The sequence below is a fragment of the Dendrobates tinctorius genome, unplaced genomic scaffold, assembly GCF_039654945.1.
Source record: "Dendrobates tinctorius isolate UK_male_01 unplaced genomic scaffold, ASM3965494v1 ptg000116l, whole genome shotgun sequence".
In the NCBI taxonomy this organism is placed as follows: Eukaryota; Metazoa; Chordata; class Amphibia; order Anura; family Dendrobatidae; genus Dendrobates; species Dendrobates tinctorius.
The window spans coordinates 8,838,032-8,854,948 of NW_027361784.1; the positions used below are offsets into that span (position 1 = coordinate 8,838,032).

Consider the following 16,917-nt stretch of genomic DNA (forward strand, 5'->3'; position numbering starts at 1 on the left):
AATCCGGCTATAAGGAATTTAAAGTGTCTGTCTCGAACATTTCACATGTTAATATTTATGCCTTAAGCCATTCAAGTCCGTCTGTTGTTTTGAATGTATTTACCTTAAACGGGGCCGACAAATAATGACTAAATGGAAACCACATCTATATTATTGTGAAATTGCATGAGTCCCATAAAAAAACCTTTGAAAAACTCAAGAAAATTAAGACATCATTGCCGCTGATATAACGGAGGTGGTATTATGAACCATATCAAATGTTAGCCAGAAAGTCATTGATTGACTATAAGAATAATCTAAAAGTGCAGCCTTGTAAAAAGAACAGCTGATAACAATCTACAGCAGTACGGCTGCGGGATTTAAAGAGATTTCTGAAAACAATGCACGCAAGACGCGAAGATAAATATTAGTAACAGATGCAAAAATGTCTCCGTATAATGATCATATATGAACAAGGAATGCTTTCCCTCATCTTCCACTTGCCATATATAATGATTCCCATATTACTTGTCCTCACAAGGCACAACCAAGTCAATGTAAATTAATCCTGAGCAGCAGAATCATATTCCATACCACCAGCCAGCCTTGCTTTATAGATGGGCACCAGAGTTCAAAAAGAACAAAAAATAAAATCTATTAACCAAATTTCGAAGATTTTGCTGCCCATACACTTGGTGGTTTTTATCTTTTATTGATTAGTTTTCAGATTCATAGTGCTTTCTTCATGTAGGTTCAGGCCAAATGAAGGATTGGGTAAAATGACTAATATAAAAGATGGCTTTTCTGGTTTTCACTGTGGTTATAAGTGTGGCAAACCATTCAAACATACCCCATAAGAACGGCCATGCACATTAGATGGCTGTTGGCCGAAAAATCGTCCAGTTGACCGCCAGCTCAGCCAACTCTCCCATACACAGGAACGCTCCTATGTGCTCTATGAGAAAGCCGTTGGCCAACACATTGGTCAGTAACTTTTTTCAGAAAGAGCAATGAGATCGGCAGTCTGATATTTAGACATGTCTGATCAATATCTCTCCCCACTATCATTTGGCCAGTGCCCCCATACACATTAGACCACTGGTTGACATAAGTCTAAAGTGCATGAACAGCTTTATTCGCAACCAGCATAAGGCCCCCTATGTAAGAGTAAGGCTGGGGCTACATGGCAACTTTTGGTTGTGACTCAGGAAATGAAGCCAAAGATCGTTATGTGTAGCTGCTACATTGCAGCGCAATATTATTTAGTGGAGTTGCAGTGAACGCAAGAAGCAAGACATGCAAAAAAAAAAAACACACACAAAAAGGTAGGATTTTGCAGCCTGCCTGTTGGGATTGAGTTAATGTGGGTATCATCCTGTGATGTCGCAGTGACACAATGATCTTTGTCCCAACGACCTGAGTCACAGCCAAAGTCACCTTGTAGTTCCAACCTAAATGTACCTCTTGCACATATGGCATATGTCCATTCGCCTTTGGCCCTCTAATTTTGCTAATCAATTGTGAGAAGCAGAATCTTTTTGACCAGCACTAGAACTACCATGGTGTGAGGTTGGAGAAAGCTTGTACCTTCTGGTCCTAGTGATGAATAAATACCAACAGTTTAGTTGATTTTTCCTTTGTTCACCATACTACCTTCACCTCGGTAAGTGACCAGAGCAGGATCCACTAAACCTTTTTTTTAACACCTGAATACATAGCTACTTTTTGGAGGACATTCTCTCCCCATTCCCTTAGTTCGTCGTTGATGACCCTTAGATAGTATTCTGGAGGACCAACTACATCTGTCCATTATACGACCCATACTTTTTTTTTTCCTTAAGGAATTTAGTTTTTCTTCTTTCAAATTTGTTTTGTGAAGAGACTGTCCAGCAAAATAAATGCAAAGGTTAACAAAGGGAATTAGTCAGCTGACAAATTGTTTCAATTCATGGGCTGTACGAATCATAGACCGGCTCTCTAATTGCAGCTATGCATGTTTCACCCTACATCACTACGACGTTTCAGAGTACACCTACGTTGAAACAGCAGCCAGTAACAATGCGACTCGGATTACTAGTCCAAGAGGCAGAACCTATACTTTCTTCCTGCCCTTCTCCCCTTGACTGACAGGTTTCTTTTTATACACACATGGAGAGACCCGTAGGTATACGAAAATGGAGTTGGGTGAATTTGCCTGGATCTCTTCTTGGATTTGGCATCCAAGTCACATCAGATCCGGCAGCTATTTCACAGTAAATATTCTTTGAAACACTATAGCAATTTATGTTGCCTGTGGTTCCCTTTAACATTACTTTAGTTCTCATCTGGGATACTTTTTAATAAAAATATAAGATAGTCTAAAGTGTATAGTCACTTAAGATCTGGCAATGCAAATTGGATAGGGCATCTTTTTTAAGACCTGCGGATGATGTGATGTCTTTGGGCATTTGCAGGCCTTAATGGTTGTCTATTCTTGAAACAATGGGTTTGATTCTTTTGGACAGAAGTAAAGAGCTTTTCTTTCTACCAAGGCAAATGTCCCACCTGTCCCAACTCTAAATAAGGCCACCTGGTTATTTCTCATGACATTGAAAGTCTGTTTAATTTTAGTATGCCCACAAGTGTGGATGTTATATCTACCATGCACATTCACAGTTTATTGGAGGCATCGTGGAATGTGTTATTTGCAACAGTTATGAGCATGTATGGTATAGCAGTCTTTAAAGAAGTTGACGATTCATTTTTTTATTGAAGGCCTATCCTTACTGGAGTTGTGACACCCCGCACCCCCACCTATCTGCAGTTACCATCGCCAACCGGAAATTCTCAAACGCTGCAGGAACAGAGCAGCTCTGTCAAACTATAGTGGCCACGGCCGGACACTGAAGTCCCCCCCATTCATATGACTAGGTGGTGGATCTGCAGTACTTGACTTCGGCCACTATAGAAATGACAGAGCTGTCATGTGTAGGCAGCATCTGAAAACATATGGCTGCCACCGTAAACAGCTGGTCGGCGGCGGATGCTGGATGTCGCATTTCCACCAATCAGATATTGATGACCTATCCAAAAGATAGGCGATAAATAATAAAAAAAAGTAGTGGTCAACCCCTTTAAGCACATAGTTTACAAATTGATTGTTATGGCTACAATTAGTTTAGACTGAAAAAATTTGTTGAGGCTCCAAACTTCTCAAGATAAAAATTAAATACATCATTCTTATATACTAGCGAAATTACAATCATTGTGTGGCCACATATAGCGGAAACCACCAGAATATCAAAAAAAAAAAATTTTTTCCCCAACCAAAGCTGGTCATCTCACTATATTCCTCTCGGGATAGGTCAAGCCAAGCAAAAGGGTATGGAAGGGTGCATCCTTATGTTACTTTGATAGGAGCTGTTTGTAACTGTGCTACTCCAGGTTCTGTCTGGAATTGCTGCTCAGCCCTATCCAAGTGTTTGCAAGTCTAATCTATAAATGCAAGAGGCCTATAGATACATGGTAAATAAGTTTATTATAAGTGGTGTCTATGCACTATGTACAAGGGATAACTGCTGCGCCATTTGGGACATTAAGCAGTTACTGTATATTAGCATCAACAGTATTAATACAGAACTGTTTGGTTATAATAGGCACCGAGAACCAACAACAGCTAAACAAAAAAAGACTTCAAATACAATTGTTTTAAAATGTACAATATACGAACCGTAAACTTAAGAAAAAAAAATTAATTTAAATTTCTACTTTCAAACAGTTTAGTTTTTTTTCGCATTGTTCCTTAACAGAAATATACACAAGTCTGTTTTTTTTGTATGACGTCCTGTTAACAGTTTCAATCCAAAATACTGTCGGCTTCCATCATAGGCACTGAATTAAAAAAAAAAAAAAAAAATGTGAGAGTCTTTGACATATCTACACCAGGTTACTGATTCAACTCAGCATTTCCAACTGTTGGTGTTCTTTTTAAAAGGGAAAAAAAATGAAAAAACATTAAAAAAAAGTATAAATAACACAAATAAGCTTGTGATATACTCACAAAATATTAGTAACCAATAAAGCAGCCATTCTGCAGTTCATCTGTGTGCAAGAGCATGTAGCAGCCTTTGTGCACTTAGCAAACGAAAAAAAAAAAAAAAAAAAAATATTAGCCTCTTTACTGACTGGTCCTGTCTGTGGCGAGGAAAACACTGTGCTGCTCCTGAGCCCTTTCAAGCAACTTCTTTTTCTTCTTTTTGTTCCTTTTGTCCTTTTTCATTGTTCTTTTTCCTGGAAGAGATGACATCATTAGGATTAATTTTTATATATAAAATACGCAAGGCGCTTCATAGCATCAGCAGGATCCCTCATTTATACCAAATCCTACAATACAGTCTCTAAATTGCTGCTGTACATTAAAGCGAATCACCTTTTACCTTTGCTTAGTCTGTAGTATGAGGCAGTGCATAAGAAATGAACCTAAAACTGCAGCATGGCAAATAACTGACCCATTTTATCAAGACTGTACCACAAATGGCGTAGGTTTAGTGTCCCTAAATTTGAACTCCTGACGAGACCAAGGGTGGGGCTTAATGTGCCGCAGACAGGAGTTTAAATCTTGGAAGGTGTGCATCACAATTGGTAGATCAGACTGGTTTCCATTGCTACAAACGAGCAAAAGACTTGTGGTACCCAGGTCCGATCACCTGTATGGCCCTTTGTTACAAGCGGACTTCACTTCCGTGATCAACATCTCCTGGGCACCTCTGTTCCTTCCTAGACCCTACGACATTACTAGGTCATGGTCTTCGGAAATGGCAGACAGGAGCGATCGGCTCAAGAATGAGGGCACCAGAAAGTCGACCTGCAAAAAAGTCAACTTAAACATTAAAACAAAAAAAAAAGGACCACTAATCTTTGTCTCCAGCAGTAGCTGAGAGACATGAAAACTTGTCCAAAATTAATACAATAGAAAATCAACTAAAATTATATAGATTATAATAAAAAAAAAAAAAATAGAATTTTCCCAAACTTCAAGAGCGAATCAATTACAGGGCTCCTGGGCAGCTCATGACAACTGCTGCTTGGAAGCTGAAGAACCCCATGGACATCCAACCAAAAAGACAAGTGTGGCACAGTTTCTGGAATAAAATAGCCATGGTTTATTCTAATCTTGGTAAAAGGTGTGTGTTTTTGTTTTCTTGGTTTGACCAAGTTTATCATGTTATAATTTCTATCAGAAGGAATTGTGATAAAAGGGCACCTACCAATTACTGAAATTCAGGGGCAGAAGCTCAGATGACCCTTGGAGCTTGAGAAATTTACTGGCTCAGAAACTTTGCATCCATACAAAGCTGTATTTCAAAAAGTGGTTCTGCCATTTGTTTAAGCAACCAACAAAGTCATCATCATGCCAAAAAGTTTTTTTTTTTTTTTTAACTTTATGTACCTTTGTAAAAGTTAAAACTAGGTCATCACTGTCCCATTCAGAAGACATGCAGTGTGACAAAAGCCATGCAATTCCAGGCTTCAATTTTGGCTGCTGTGGTTCATCCAGGTGGATGAATGGAGAGGTGGTCATGACTTTCAAAATTCAGGTCAATAGGATTCGCAGAAACCATCACCTCAAGGGAAAACCCTCTTAATTATTTGCGCATTTTGAAAACTATGAATTACCCGACACTCAACAATAATACGTCTTCTGCCAGCACTGCTGTGCTTAATGGAACTGATGCTGCCGCTGGATAGAATTATTTTGCCACAGAACAGTAGTTTACTAAACCAAATCCTGTAATATTCTGATCGGAGTCATGAAACATGGGCTCTAATCACAGCTGTAACTGAAACATATTACCGATTTTGATCCCAAGCTATTTGTAATGTCAGCCAAAAATCTGGATGCAGTTAATATTTTAATGAAGCCGCTCTTTATAACATAATCCATTAAATCCCGAACAATAGTTTGCAGTCCGAATCAAAAACACATGACTGAGATTTGTTTGTCTAGTACTGTACATAGATAGGCTATGTGTACAGTGATGACCCATATGAGAGATGGTGCCACCAGGCATTTGGGACTTATAATAAGTAGAAAAAAAAGCCAGCTCACCACAGATAAGTCAAGTCCAAATGTACATGGAATAATGTTCTGACTACAAGAAAGTGAAGTGGGCATTCCAGCTTTTGGATAAAAAAAAAATGCCAGTTTTTATTCATTTATTTAAAATTCCATTCCAAAAAGGTACACGGTGGGAAAACAAGGAGCAAAAATGTGACTCGTTTCGAGTGCAGTCTTCTGTACTTTGTCTAAGCTTTTCTTATACTAAGCACATTTCATGGATAACACATCTATAGAAGTACCTATAGCAGACATTCTTCTAAAACTGACAAGACATAACATATGCAGAGATAGTTAGACCCATTCAGTGGATTTTGACCACGAGGGCATAAAAATTCAATTTCTGGAAATGTCAAGAAAGAACCTCTCGGCACCATCTGTGACTCCCTAGTGCCGCTGATTGTGGAGGTCTAAGAAGACAGACGTCACTGATCACTACAAACAAAATTACAATGCAGTCAGCTCACCACTATGTAAAAGAATGTGATGAATTGAAACCCTCACCGGGTCGAACAATTCACAGAAGTGTTGTAATCCACAGCACCAATTTAAAATTATAAATGTTGAAACTATCAATTTTATTCTAGCTAATTAAAAACATTTCATAGATAAGAGGAATACCTGACCTACGCATTTCAAAGCACCAAAGACTATTTATAGTCACTGATCGTAAGGTCACAAAGTTGACAATAGTTGAGCAAAAAAGAAGGATTCACAGAAGCCTGGTCCAGTGGCAGTGTTTCTAGTCCATGGTCCCCGGTTGAGAGCCTGGTGAACCTCCTCCTACCTGCCGCTAGTCTTGGTGACTCTTCCGATTTGTAGCCCCAGTGAGCTGTCATGGGTGTAGACCAACCCAACAATACTAATGAAAAGAGGCACCATGAATGCCAGCAGTTATGAGGTCGGCATGGTTCTTATAAAGGGGGACCATGGACTACCGACTAAGCCACTGCACCAGAGTTCAGAGAATCTTTTTGCTCAATTCCCATGAAAAGCACACAGTTTTTTAAAAATTTTTTTACCAATAGTGACTTTGTACACATTAACTCTTTGCATTTAAAACACGTAAAGTCATTTTTATATTGCTGTACATTTACTTTCATCATTGGTTTTGCTATGCAGTTTTCAGCGAGTTCAAGGCAGAATCCACATGAAAAAAAAAATATGTGCACATACCCCAAAGCTTCTTTAGAGAAGAGTTTTTTTGGGGGCATTTTTTTTTTTTTAAATGCTATAAAGAAGTTTATGGCAAAACTTCAAATCACCATAGCTTGGAACCAGTATCGGGGGAAAAACATCAAACATGGCAACAGCAAGAAATGTGTTTTCAGATTTTTCATTAACTAATGTTAGAGTAGTTTCACATGTAGTAGTTTTAATATTCCAGCAACGAATAATCACCATTGGTGTCAAATCTTTCATTTTCAGAAGTCTTTCAAATTTTTTTTAAATATTTTATATCACATTTTAAGCATTTCCTTTAAATCAGTAACCACTACTGGTTCATATGAACAGCATGGAGCCCTCCACAAGGTGGTGATATTCTGCTGGGAATAAGGGAATGGCACATAGAGACTATCTTTCCTACACAACTTATTTCCTTCAGCAATGTTTTAACCCTTATGCAATAAAGACAGACCTGAGTGTTGGATTATATTGGCCAAATTGGCCTTTATTATCTATAATATAACGCTGTAAGCGTCACTCTGTCCGAAGCCTTTATAGACAGCGCAAGCACAATGCGCCTGCGCAGTCTGGCTCCAGACAGAATGAGGCAGCCAGCGGTGAGGAGTTGTATGGTGCCGGAGATGGCGGTACCGTACACACTGCATAACGCCATCTCCGACGCCATGCTTACATACTTACCTGACCGGGAGGAGCGATGCCGCAGCGCTTCTCTTCGGCTGGAGACCAGGGCAGGAGTGCGGCCGGAATTGCGCATGTGCATAGCGCGAACTGGCACCATTTTACTGAAGACACACTTGCAGTGTGTCTTCAGCAATATGGCGCCGGACAGCGCTATGGGCATGCGCGTACTCCGGTGCCAGACTCCTCCCCCGGCCTCAAGCAGGACGTGGTGACAGCGCTGGAGCACAGGAAAGAAGGGTGAGTATATATATATTTTTTTTTGTATGTGTGTAGTTTTAATAGGAATGAGGGGACCATGCATACCAGGATAGGGGAGGTGACAGGACCATGCATATCAGGATTGGGGGATGAGGGGTACCAGGCATACCAGGATTGGGGGATGAGGGGTACCATGCATACCTGGATTGGGGAATGAAGGGTACCATGCATACCGGGATAGGGGGTGAGTGGGCCATGCATACCAAGATTGGGGGTGAGCGGACCATGCATACCAAGATTGAGGGGTGAGGGGACCATGCATACCAGGATAGGGATGAGGGAGTACCATGCATACCAGGGTTGGGGGGGTGAGGGTACCATGCATACCAGGATAGGACTGAGAGGTGCCATGCATACCAGGATAGGAGGGTGGCAGCACATACCTGGATGGGAGACCATATACCAATTAAAATGCTCACCACCCGGGCGTAGAACGGGTTCATAGCTAGTAACAAATAACAGCCATTACCCTCAGCCGCGACCACCAGCTCGAGGGCACGTTCATCACCGGGAAACCTTTACCATGCCACCAGCAACCCCACCTTGAAGAATAGCTAAAACCTGGACAATTTTCCATCAACTCCAAGAACCCTTTCACACCTCCAAGCCGAAATGACACCATGACCATCCTAACTGTGACAATATTCCGGACGAACAAAAAGGAAAAACATGGGCGGGACCTTTTCCTGTGGTACCGCCATATGGATGAATGCCGTACAACCCTTCCCACCCCATTTATATGTATCTACACATTTTAAATTAACCACACCCTCAATTCCCTTCACAAACTTTTGACCCCACTTCCCCAACTACATGTAGAGCATTTAACACCTTGTCGCTCCTGCAAAACAGAGTTGTGTGTCACTCTACCCATATATTTGCTGGGCTCTGTTTTTGCTATATATACATTATGTAGTTGCTAAATCTGACCATTTTATCTAATGGGGCATAAATGTCTACTTGGCATAGTGATTTTAATGCCTCACAAACTTGATTTTGCATTTGGTAAAAATCTTATAAATTTCATTGAAGTTGGAATCTTTTGAAAAATGCTTTAAAATTGCTACAAAAGTCACATATAGACGAAATGGGATATTTTTTCTGTAGACCTTTATCTGTATTAGATATTGACTGTTGATAAAGGGATTGCAGAAACTCACAATTTCGTGTTATGTTCTTGTAAATAAAAATAAAAAAAAAATGTTCCTCTCTGGACCAAACAGAAAAATAAGCTCACATAGAATCTGGCGCCAAGAAGATTTGATTTCAGAGTATTAAATTAGATTAAGCTCCATTAGGAACGACCATGCATTTAAGAGGCAATAGCTAAGCTTGTTTGTGCTCATCTTGCATTGCAGACTCGTGAAAAATATTGGACAGTGAATTTCTTTTAAAATTTAGCATATGAAAAAAGTCATTTACCAACTTACATCAGGTAATAAAACAACCTGATCCCCTCTTGTGCCCGGGGTTTTCGATGTGCAAGAGATAAATTCAGTGTGCAGGTTATGACTCTTAAAAGGGAACCAGTCTCATTGGAGAATGCTATTCAACGGTAGATATGGGGTCAACCTGCAGGTTAAAAGCATTATGAAGGTGCCCGGCTGTCATACTGAAAGTGCAGCTATTGGGAGAAAATTAATCTTCATTTCTCCCAGCTGCCGCTGGCTTTCAGTCATGGAAGGGTGAATAAAGCGGCTGCAGTCACTCAGCGGAGGCTGTAAATATGCCTCGCTTCTTTGACATCCAGAAGTGTCCCGGACATCAGGGCCATGAGCAGTGACTGTAGCTGTGCTGGCATTGAACATTAGCTAAGGAAATGTATTCCTCCCTGGCTTTATCTCCCTGTAGCTGCACTTTCAGTATGGCAGACAAGCACCTTTTTAACTATATTAACCTGAAGGTTAACCTCATATCTGCGCGTTGATAGCGCTATCCAAAGTGACAGGATCCCTTTAACTCCATCCCCTATTTGAGGAAGGCACAGTATCACACCAGGACACAGGAAATTTCAGCTAGTCTGAAGTTTTAATTTAGTGTGATGCAAACAGCAATGGGAGTTACACATAATATTGAGACACGGAGCATTGAGGTTGCACACCATAATAGGGCACAGGGCTTGGAGGTCACACAAAGTGAAAGCACAGAAGTTGACAACTAATCGCAAGCAAAATTGACAATATACAGGTGCTTCTCACAAAATTAGAATATCATCAAAAAGTTAATTTCAGTTGTTCAATACAAAAAGTGAAACTCATTATATAGAGTCATTACAAACAGTGATCTATTTCAAGTGTTTATTTCGGTTAATGTTGATTATGATTAGCAAATGAAAACACCAGCTTCAAAAATGATTTTAAAATCTGAAATGTCGGCCTACTGAAATGCATGCTCAGTAAATGCACTCAGTACTTGGTAGGGGCTTCTACTGCATCAATTACTGCATCAATGCGGCGTGGCATGGAGGCGATCAGCCTGTGGCATTGCTGAGGGGGTATGGAAGCCCAGGTTGCTTTGATAGCAGCCTTCAGCTCGTCTGCATTGTTGGGTCTGGTGTCTCATCTTCCTCTTGACAATACCTCATAGATTCACTATAGGGTTAAGGTCAGGTGAGTTTGCTGCCAATCAAGCACAGTGATACTGTTGTTTGTAAACCAGGTATTGGAACTTTTGGCAGTGTGGACAGGGGCCACAACCAATCCCATATAAAGTCCATATAGGACAAAGAAGAGCTCCCACCAATACGATAAAACCCATTATTGGGGGTTCAATGGGTAGTTATATTTATATTCTTTTCATGTTGATGTATATTTATCTACAGTGATTTACATAATTAGAAATGGGAGCTGTATAGACTATTAAGCTGACTTATTTATATATACCGTACCTTTTGGATTGTACTAAGTATAATTGGCTCCCTATCAATTAATTGCTTTAGTATTGTTTTTTTATGGTACCCTTATATGTTATATACACCCTTCCCCCTGTAGTATCTGCTCCTTGTAGTGTGCCCTAGCGTCCCCTAACAGCATTTTTGCTTTTTTATTTGGTTTTAATATGGATTCAATAAAAATTTGTTTTTTTTTTTACCATCTTGGTGGGATCTTTGTCCTATATGTACTTTATATGGGATTGGTTGTGGTATTATTGTGAAGTGCCCTAGATATAATTGGACTTTGTCTTAAGTGTGGACAGGTGCCAAGTCCTGCAGGATAATGAAATTTCCATCTCCAAAAAGCTTGTCAGCAGAGGGAAGCATGAAGTGCTCTAAAATTTCCTGGTAGATGGCTGCACTGACTTTGGCCTTGATAAAACACAGTGGACCTACACCAGCAGAAGACATGGCTCCCCAAACCATCACCGATTGTGGAAACCTCACACTAGACCTCAAGCAGCTTGGATTGTGGCCTCTCCACTCTTCCTCCAGACTCTAGGACCTTGATTTCCAAATGAAATGCAAAATTGACTTTCATCTGAAAACACCTTTGACCACCGAGCAACAGTCCAGTTCTTTTCTTCCCTGGCCCAGGTAAGATGCTTCCGGCGTTGTCAATTGGTCATGAGTGGCTTGACCCAAGGAATGCGACACTTGTAGCCCATGTCCTGGATACGTCTGTGTGTGGTGGCTCATGAAGCAATGACTCCAGCAGCAGTCCACTCCTTGTGAATCTCCACCAAATTTCTGAATGGCCTTTTCTTAATAATCCATTCAAGGTTGAGGTTATCACCCGCTTACAGGCCAAGAAATAACTTTTTGTTCACTGGCGGTCTGACATCTTGAAACAACACATCTGAAAAACTGGAAACTTTTATCCCTGTTTGAGTGGATCAGCAATGTAGATGCTAGGTCACTGTTCCATTCATTCCCCATTGAGCTACAAAGCGCTGCACTCCGCTTTTTCCATCCATCCCACAGGGAATGAATGTAGTAGCTTCCAAGTGTCCAACCAGTTAAAGGTTCCTATAGCTGATGAACGGCGAGTGTCCTGGTGGTGAGCCACCCAATGATCAGCAAGTTAACACCTAGGGTCTTCTCTGGTGTAGTTTGGATTGTATCAAGCCATTGTGTTGTTGGTCTTCCTCTTCACCATGTTTCTTCTGTTCTTCCAGCCATGATGCCTTTCTCCAGTGATTGCACTCTTTATAGGAGGTGTCTAAATTAGACAAATCATAACTTGGTGATACTTGCTTAGAGTGACATGTCTGGCTTGATTTGTTCCAAGATTGATTTGTTCTTCTTGCCATCCATAGTACAGACATCCTCCTTGTTATATACACGTCTTTAACGGACATTCTACAGTTCAAGGATATACCTTTTGGAGGAAAAATGTAATCCACTGCTCAGATAATCCTAATTAGATCACACTTTGACATGTGTATTGCTTTTTAGAAACCTGAAGATAGGTTACTATGAAGAAAAGAAAGCATATAGATCTTGGGTTACCAAGCAGTGGTAGGTGGCTTGTCCTAGAAAAGGGCCAAAGTGGAATTGTGCTAGATTCTGACAGCCTAGGATGGTGCTGGTGCATGCATGACTTAGTAAAAGGTTGGCTTAACGGAGGCAAGTAGTTAAAGCTCAGGGAAGAACCAGGAGACTGAATGGGATTGTTAGGATGGTTCAGATCAGGAAAGGCTCTTAGGAGTAATTGCTACTTCCAGACAGATTCCAGTTTGTGCATGGAAAGCAATGAAAAGAAGTTGACCTACTGTTAATTTTAACGTCGTCGAGAGAGCGGTGTGAAACACACCAAATGGAGGACTGCTGTGTTCTGAAATGTTCCAGGAATTGGCCTACCTCGAGCAAGCTGGAATTACCAGGTTCTTGTGCACTATTCAAGATCATAGCCATTTAATTTCTTGCATTGCAGATACGTGAAGAAAGAAAAGTAAGGAATTAAAAGTCTGAAAATCATTTCTTTAAAGAGGATCCACACTCCTACATATGCTTTCTTTCTTTACAGCACCTTATGGTCAGTCAAACCAAGTATTGCTGGCCAACGCGTTTTCAGCACCAATTGTTTTCTCTCTTACAGCATGAACCTACTCAACACTCTTTTTAAACTAGAAGTACAGTATAAAGACAGGTTTGGGACACATTTGTTGCTTGTTGTGTACACGCAGTCTACTTGTATTAATTTGGAAATCAGGTATTCAAAAAGTCTCACAGCAAAAAAAAAAAAAAAAGTCAATCTTTTGACACTAGTTCCCATGGATTACCAACACAAATGTTTTCATAAATGTTCCCGATTAGGCAAAAAACAGACCCAAATTATCTAGGGTGCCGGCTACCAAAACAAAAGCCTAGAGTTACATGGGGCAAAGGCTACGATCTTAACCTCAGAGGATTCAACATAAATTACTATAATAAGTCTAGGAAGTGACTTGGAAACCAAAAACAGGAGCAGAATTTCAATGCAGAAGGAAAAAAAAATAGAACAGGACTGTCGCACACCAATGCCGGAAAGGACGATGACTGGATCCTTACCAACGTACAGTTAGGTCCATATATATTTGGACAGAGACAACATTTTTCTAATTTTGGTTCTAGACACCACAATGAATTTTAAACAAACAATTCAGATGCAGTTGAAGTTCAGACTTTCAGCTTTCATTTGAAGGTGTTCACATTAAAATTGGATGAAGGGTTTAGGAGTTTCAGCTCCTTAACATGTGCCACACTGTTTTTAAAAGGGACCAAAAGTTATTGGACAGATTAAATAATTGTAAATAAAATGTTCATTTCTAGTACTTGGTTGAAAACCCTTTGTTGGCAATGACTGCCTGAAGTCTTGAACTCATGGACATCACCAGACGCTGTGTTTCCTCCTTTTTGATGCTCTGCCAGGCCTTCACTGCGGTGGTTTTCAGTTGCTGTTTGTTTGTGGGCCTTTCTGTCTGAAGTTTAGTCTTTAACAAGTGAAATGCATGCTCACTTGGGTTGAGATCAGGTGACCGACTTGGCCATTCAAGAATATTTCACTTCTTTGCTTTAATAAACTCCTGGATTGCTTTGGCTTTATGTTTTGGGTCACTGTCCATCTGTAGTATGAAACGACGACCGATCAGTTTGGCTGCATTTGGCTGGATCTGAGCACACAGTATGGCTCTGAATACCTCAGAATTCATTCGGCTGCATCTGTCCTGTGTCACATCATCAATAAACACTAGTGACCCAGTGCCACTGGCAGCCATGCATGCCCAAGCCATCACACTGCCTCCGCCATGTTTTACAGATGATGTGGTATGCTTTGGATCATGAGCTGTACAACGCCTTCGCCATACTTTTCTCTTTCCATCATTCTGGTAGAGGTTGATCTTGGTTTCATCTGTCCAAAGAATGTTCTTCCAGAACTGTGCTGGCTTTTTTAGATTTTTTTTTAGCAAAGTCCAGTCTAGCCTTTTGATTCTTGATGCTTATGAGTGGCTTGCACCGTGCAGTGAACCCTCTGTATTTACTTTCATGCAGTCTTCTCTTTATGGCAGATTTGGATATTGATACGCCTACCTCCTGGAGAGTGTTGTTCACTTGGTTGGCTGTTGTGAAGGGGTTTCTCTTCACCACGGAGATTATTCTGCGATCATCCACCACTGTTGTCTTCCGTGGGCGCCCAGGTCTTTTTGCATTGATGAGTTCACCAGTGCTTTCTTTCTCAGGATGTACCAAACTGTAGATTTTGCCACTCCTAATGTTGTAGCAATTTCTTGGATGGGTTTTTTCTGTTTTTGCAGCTTAAGGATGGCTTGTTTCACCTGCATGTAGAGCTCCTTTGTTTCCTTCACAGCAAAACCTTCCAAATGCAAGCACCACACCTCAAATCAACTCCAGGCCTTTTATCTGCTTAATTGAGAATGGCATAACGAAGGGATTGCCCACACCTGTCCATGAAATAGCCTTGGAGTCAATTGTCCAATTACTTTGGGTCCCTTTAAAAACAGGGTGGCACATGTTAAGGAGCTGAAACTCCTAAACCCTTCATCCAATGTTAATGTGGATACCCTCAAATGAAAGCTGAAAGTCTGAACTTCAACTGCATCTGAATTGTTTTGTTTACAATTCATTGTGGTAATGTCTAGAACCAAAATTAGAAAAATATTGTCTCTGTCCAAATATATATGGACCTAACTAACTATTCTCATTGAGTAGAAGCACCTGCCTTGAGGTTGGACAGTGGGGTTGGAGATGCTAGTTGTGACAGTACTTGATAGAAAAAGGAAGTTCTTTAGCAATTCCACTTACTAACTCTCTGATATGTACTAAAATATTAGCTTCCTGCTAAATACTGTGACCTTAAGGGCAGATAGAAGAAAAAAAAAGCACAAAAACCATAGGATAAATACAGATGAAGGGTACATTAACAAATAGTGTTGACCACCTGATCATTCTTGGCTTTTTTTTTTTGCTTTATTAAAAATACCGTTTGGTATGGCAAGTAGGGATGAACGAATCTGCAGAAAATCAAATGTGCAGATTTATGCGCCAATATCTCTCCATATCCCAGAGCATAATAGACAGAGGGATAATAAAAAAAGTTAAAGTTATGCGAAGAATTATTTAGCACATTAACAAATGAAAATTTGTATCCTTAGGAAAAAAAAAAAAAAGCGTACCATTACCAAAAAACTCTGAACATGTGTAGCATGAAGTGATGTATGGATCTTATGCCCAGAACGGAGACTGTTATTCCTCTATTACAACTATAGCTGTGGTTTAGAGCAATTTTTAACTATAAGCCTCAGCACCCACTGGTACAGAAGGTCTCCACCTGTAACAATACTGGCCTATGTGCAAGCTAATGCATTCAGCACTTGCATGAGAGGGTTATGTAACCCCACCGAGAATGAATGGAATCTCACGAGAGGTTCAAAATGTGTCCAATATTATGGATTTTTTTCATGCGAGCCAAATTTCACCTTTGGCCAATATGTAATGATTCAATTTATCTCCTTATTTGAGCCAAGAGTTTACAAGACAGATAGCAGATGATTTAGTAGTTTTACATAATTGCTGTATTAAAAAGAAAAAAGGTAAAAAAACATTTAAGACATTAAGCATTTTTGTAAAAATGTTGCCTTCCAGGCATAAAATCAGTAGATCTTTGTCTCTGCCCATGGAGTTTTAAATGAGTTGTTTTAACACATACAGACCTTTTCACATACAAGTTTCTGCTTTGATCAGCAGTTCATAACCGGTCCCACTTCCAACACCTCTAGCAAATAGCCAATTTTGCTGAGATAATCCATGACCAGTGTATCGACCAGTGTATCAGTATCATTTCCTTGTACTGTACAAATGAATGGCCACCCATACAAGCACAACTCAAATCCCTGAGTAGTATTTGCTTTGTTTTATCTCATAGAAAGGAGTGAACTAGTGATGAGCGCATGTGGTCAGATAAGGTGTTATACGAGCATGCTCGGGTGCTACCCGAGAGTTTTCGGTGTGCTTGAAAAGTAGATTAGAGCTCCGCTGTTCGACAGCCACAACACGTGCAGGGATTGCCTAACAGGCAATCTCTGCATGTGTTGTGGCTGTTGAACATCAACGAGACATGCAGCCGCATGGACGCAAACATATTTTTCGAGCACGCCGAAGACACTCAGCACACGAGCATGCTCAGATAACACCTTATCCAAGCACATTCACTCAGAACTAGAGTGCACCCAAGAAAACATAGGCAACACTGAAGATTGAGATTTATCTGCCTAAAATGTGC

At 40.3% G+C, this 16,917-nt stretch overlaps 1 protein-coding gene across 3 annotated transcripts in view; it reads right to left on the minus strand.

Annotated features, from left to right (window-relative positions):
• Positions 1-3,477: 3,477 nt before the first annotated feature.
• The window catches only part of RSPO2 (R-spondin 2), a 183,939-nt gene continuing 170,499 nt past the window's right edge, over positions 3,478-16,917 (minus strand). For 2 of the 3 annotated variants that reach the window (XM_073590181.1, XM_073590182.1), the window contains one exon: positions 3,478-4,248. In XM_073590181.1, the coding sequence (XP_073446282.1) occupies positions 4,136-4,248 (113 nt within the window). In that variant the 3' untranslated portion in view covers positions 3,478-4,135. The remainder of the gene's footprint in view (positions 4,249-16,917) is intronic. The other variant, XR_012234915.1, reaches the window with a different exon arrangement.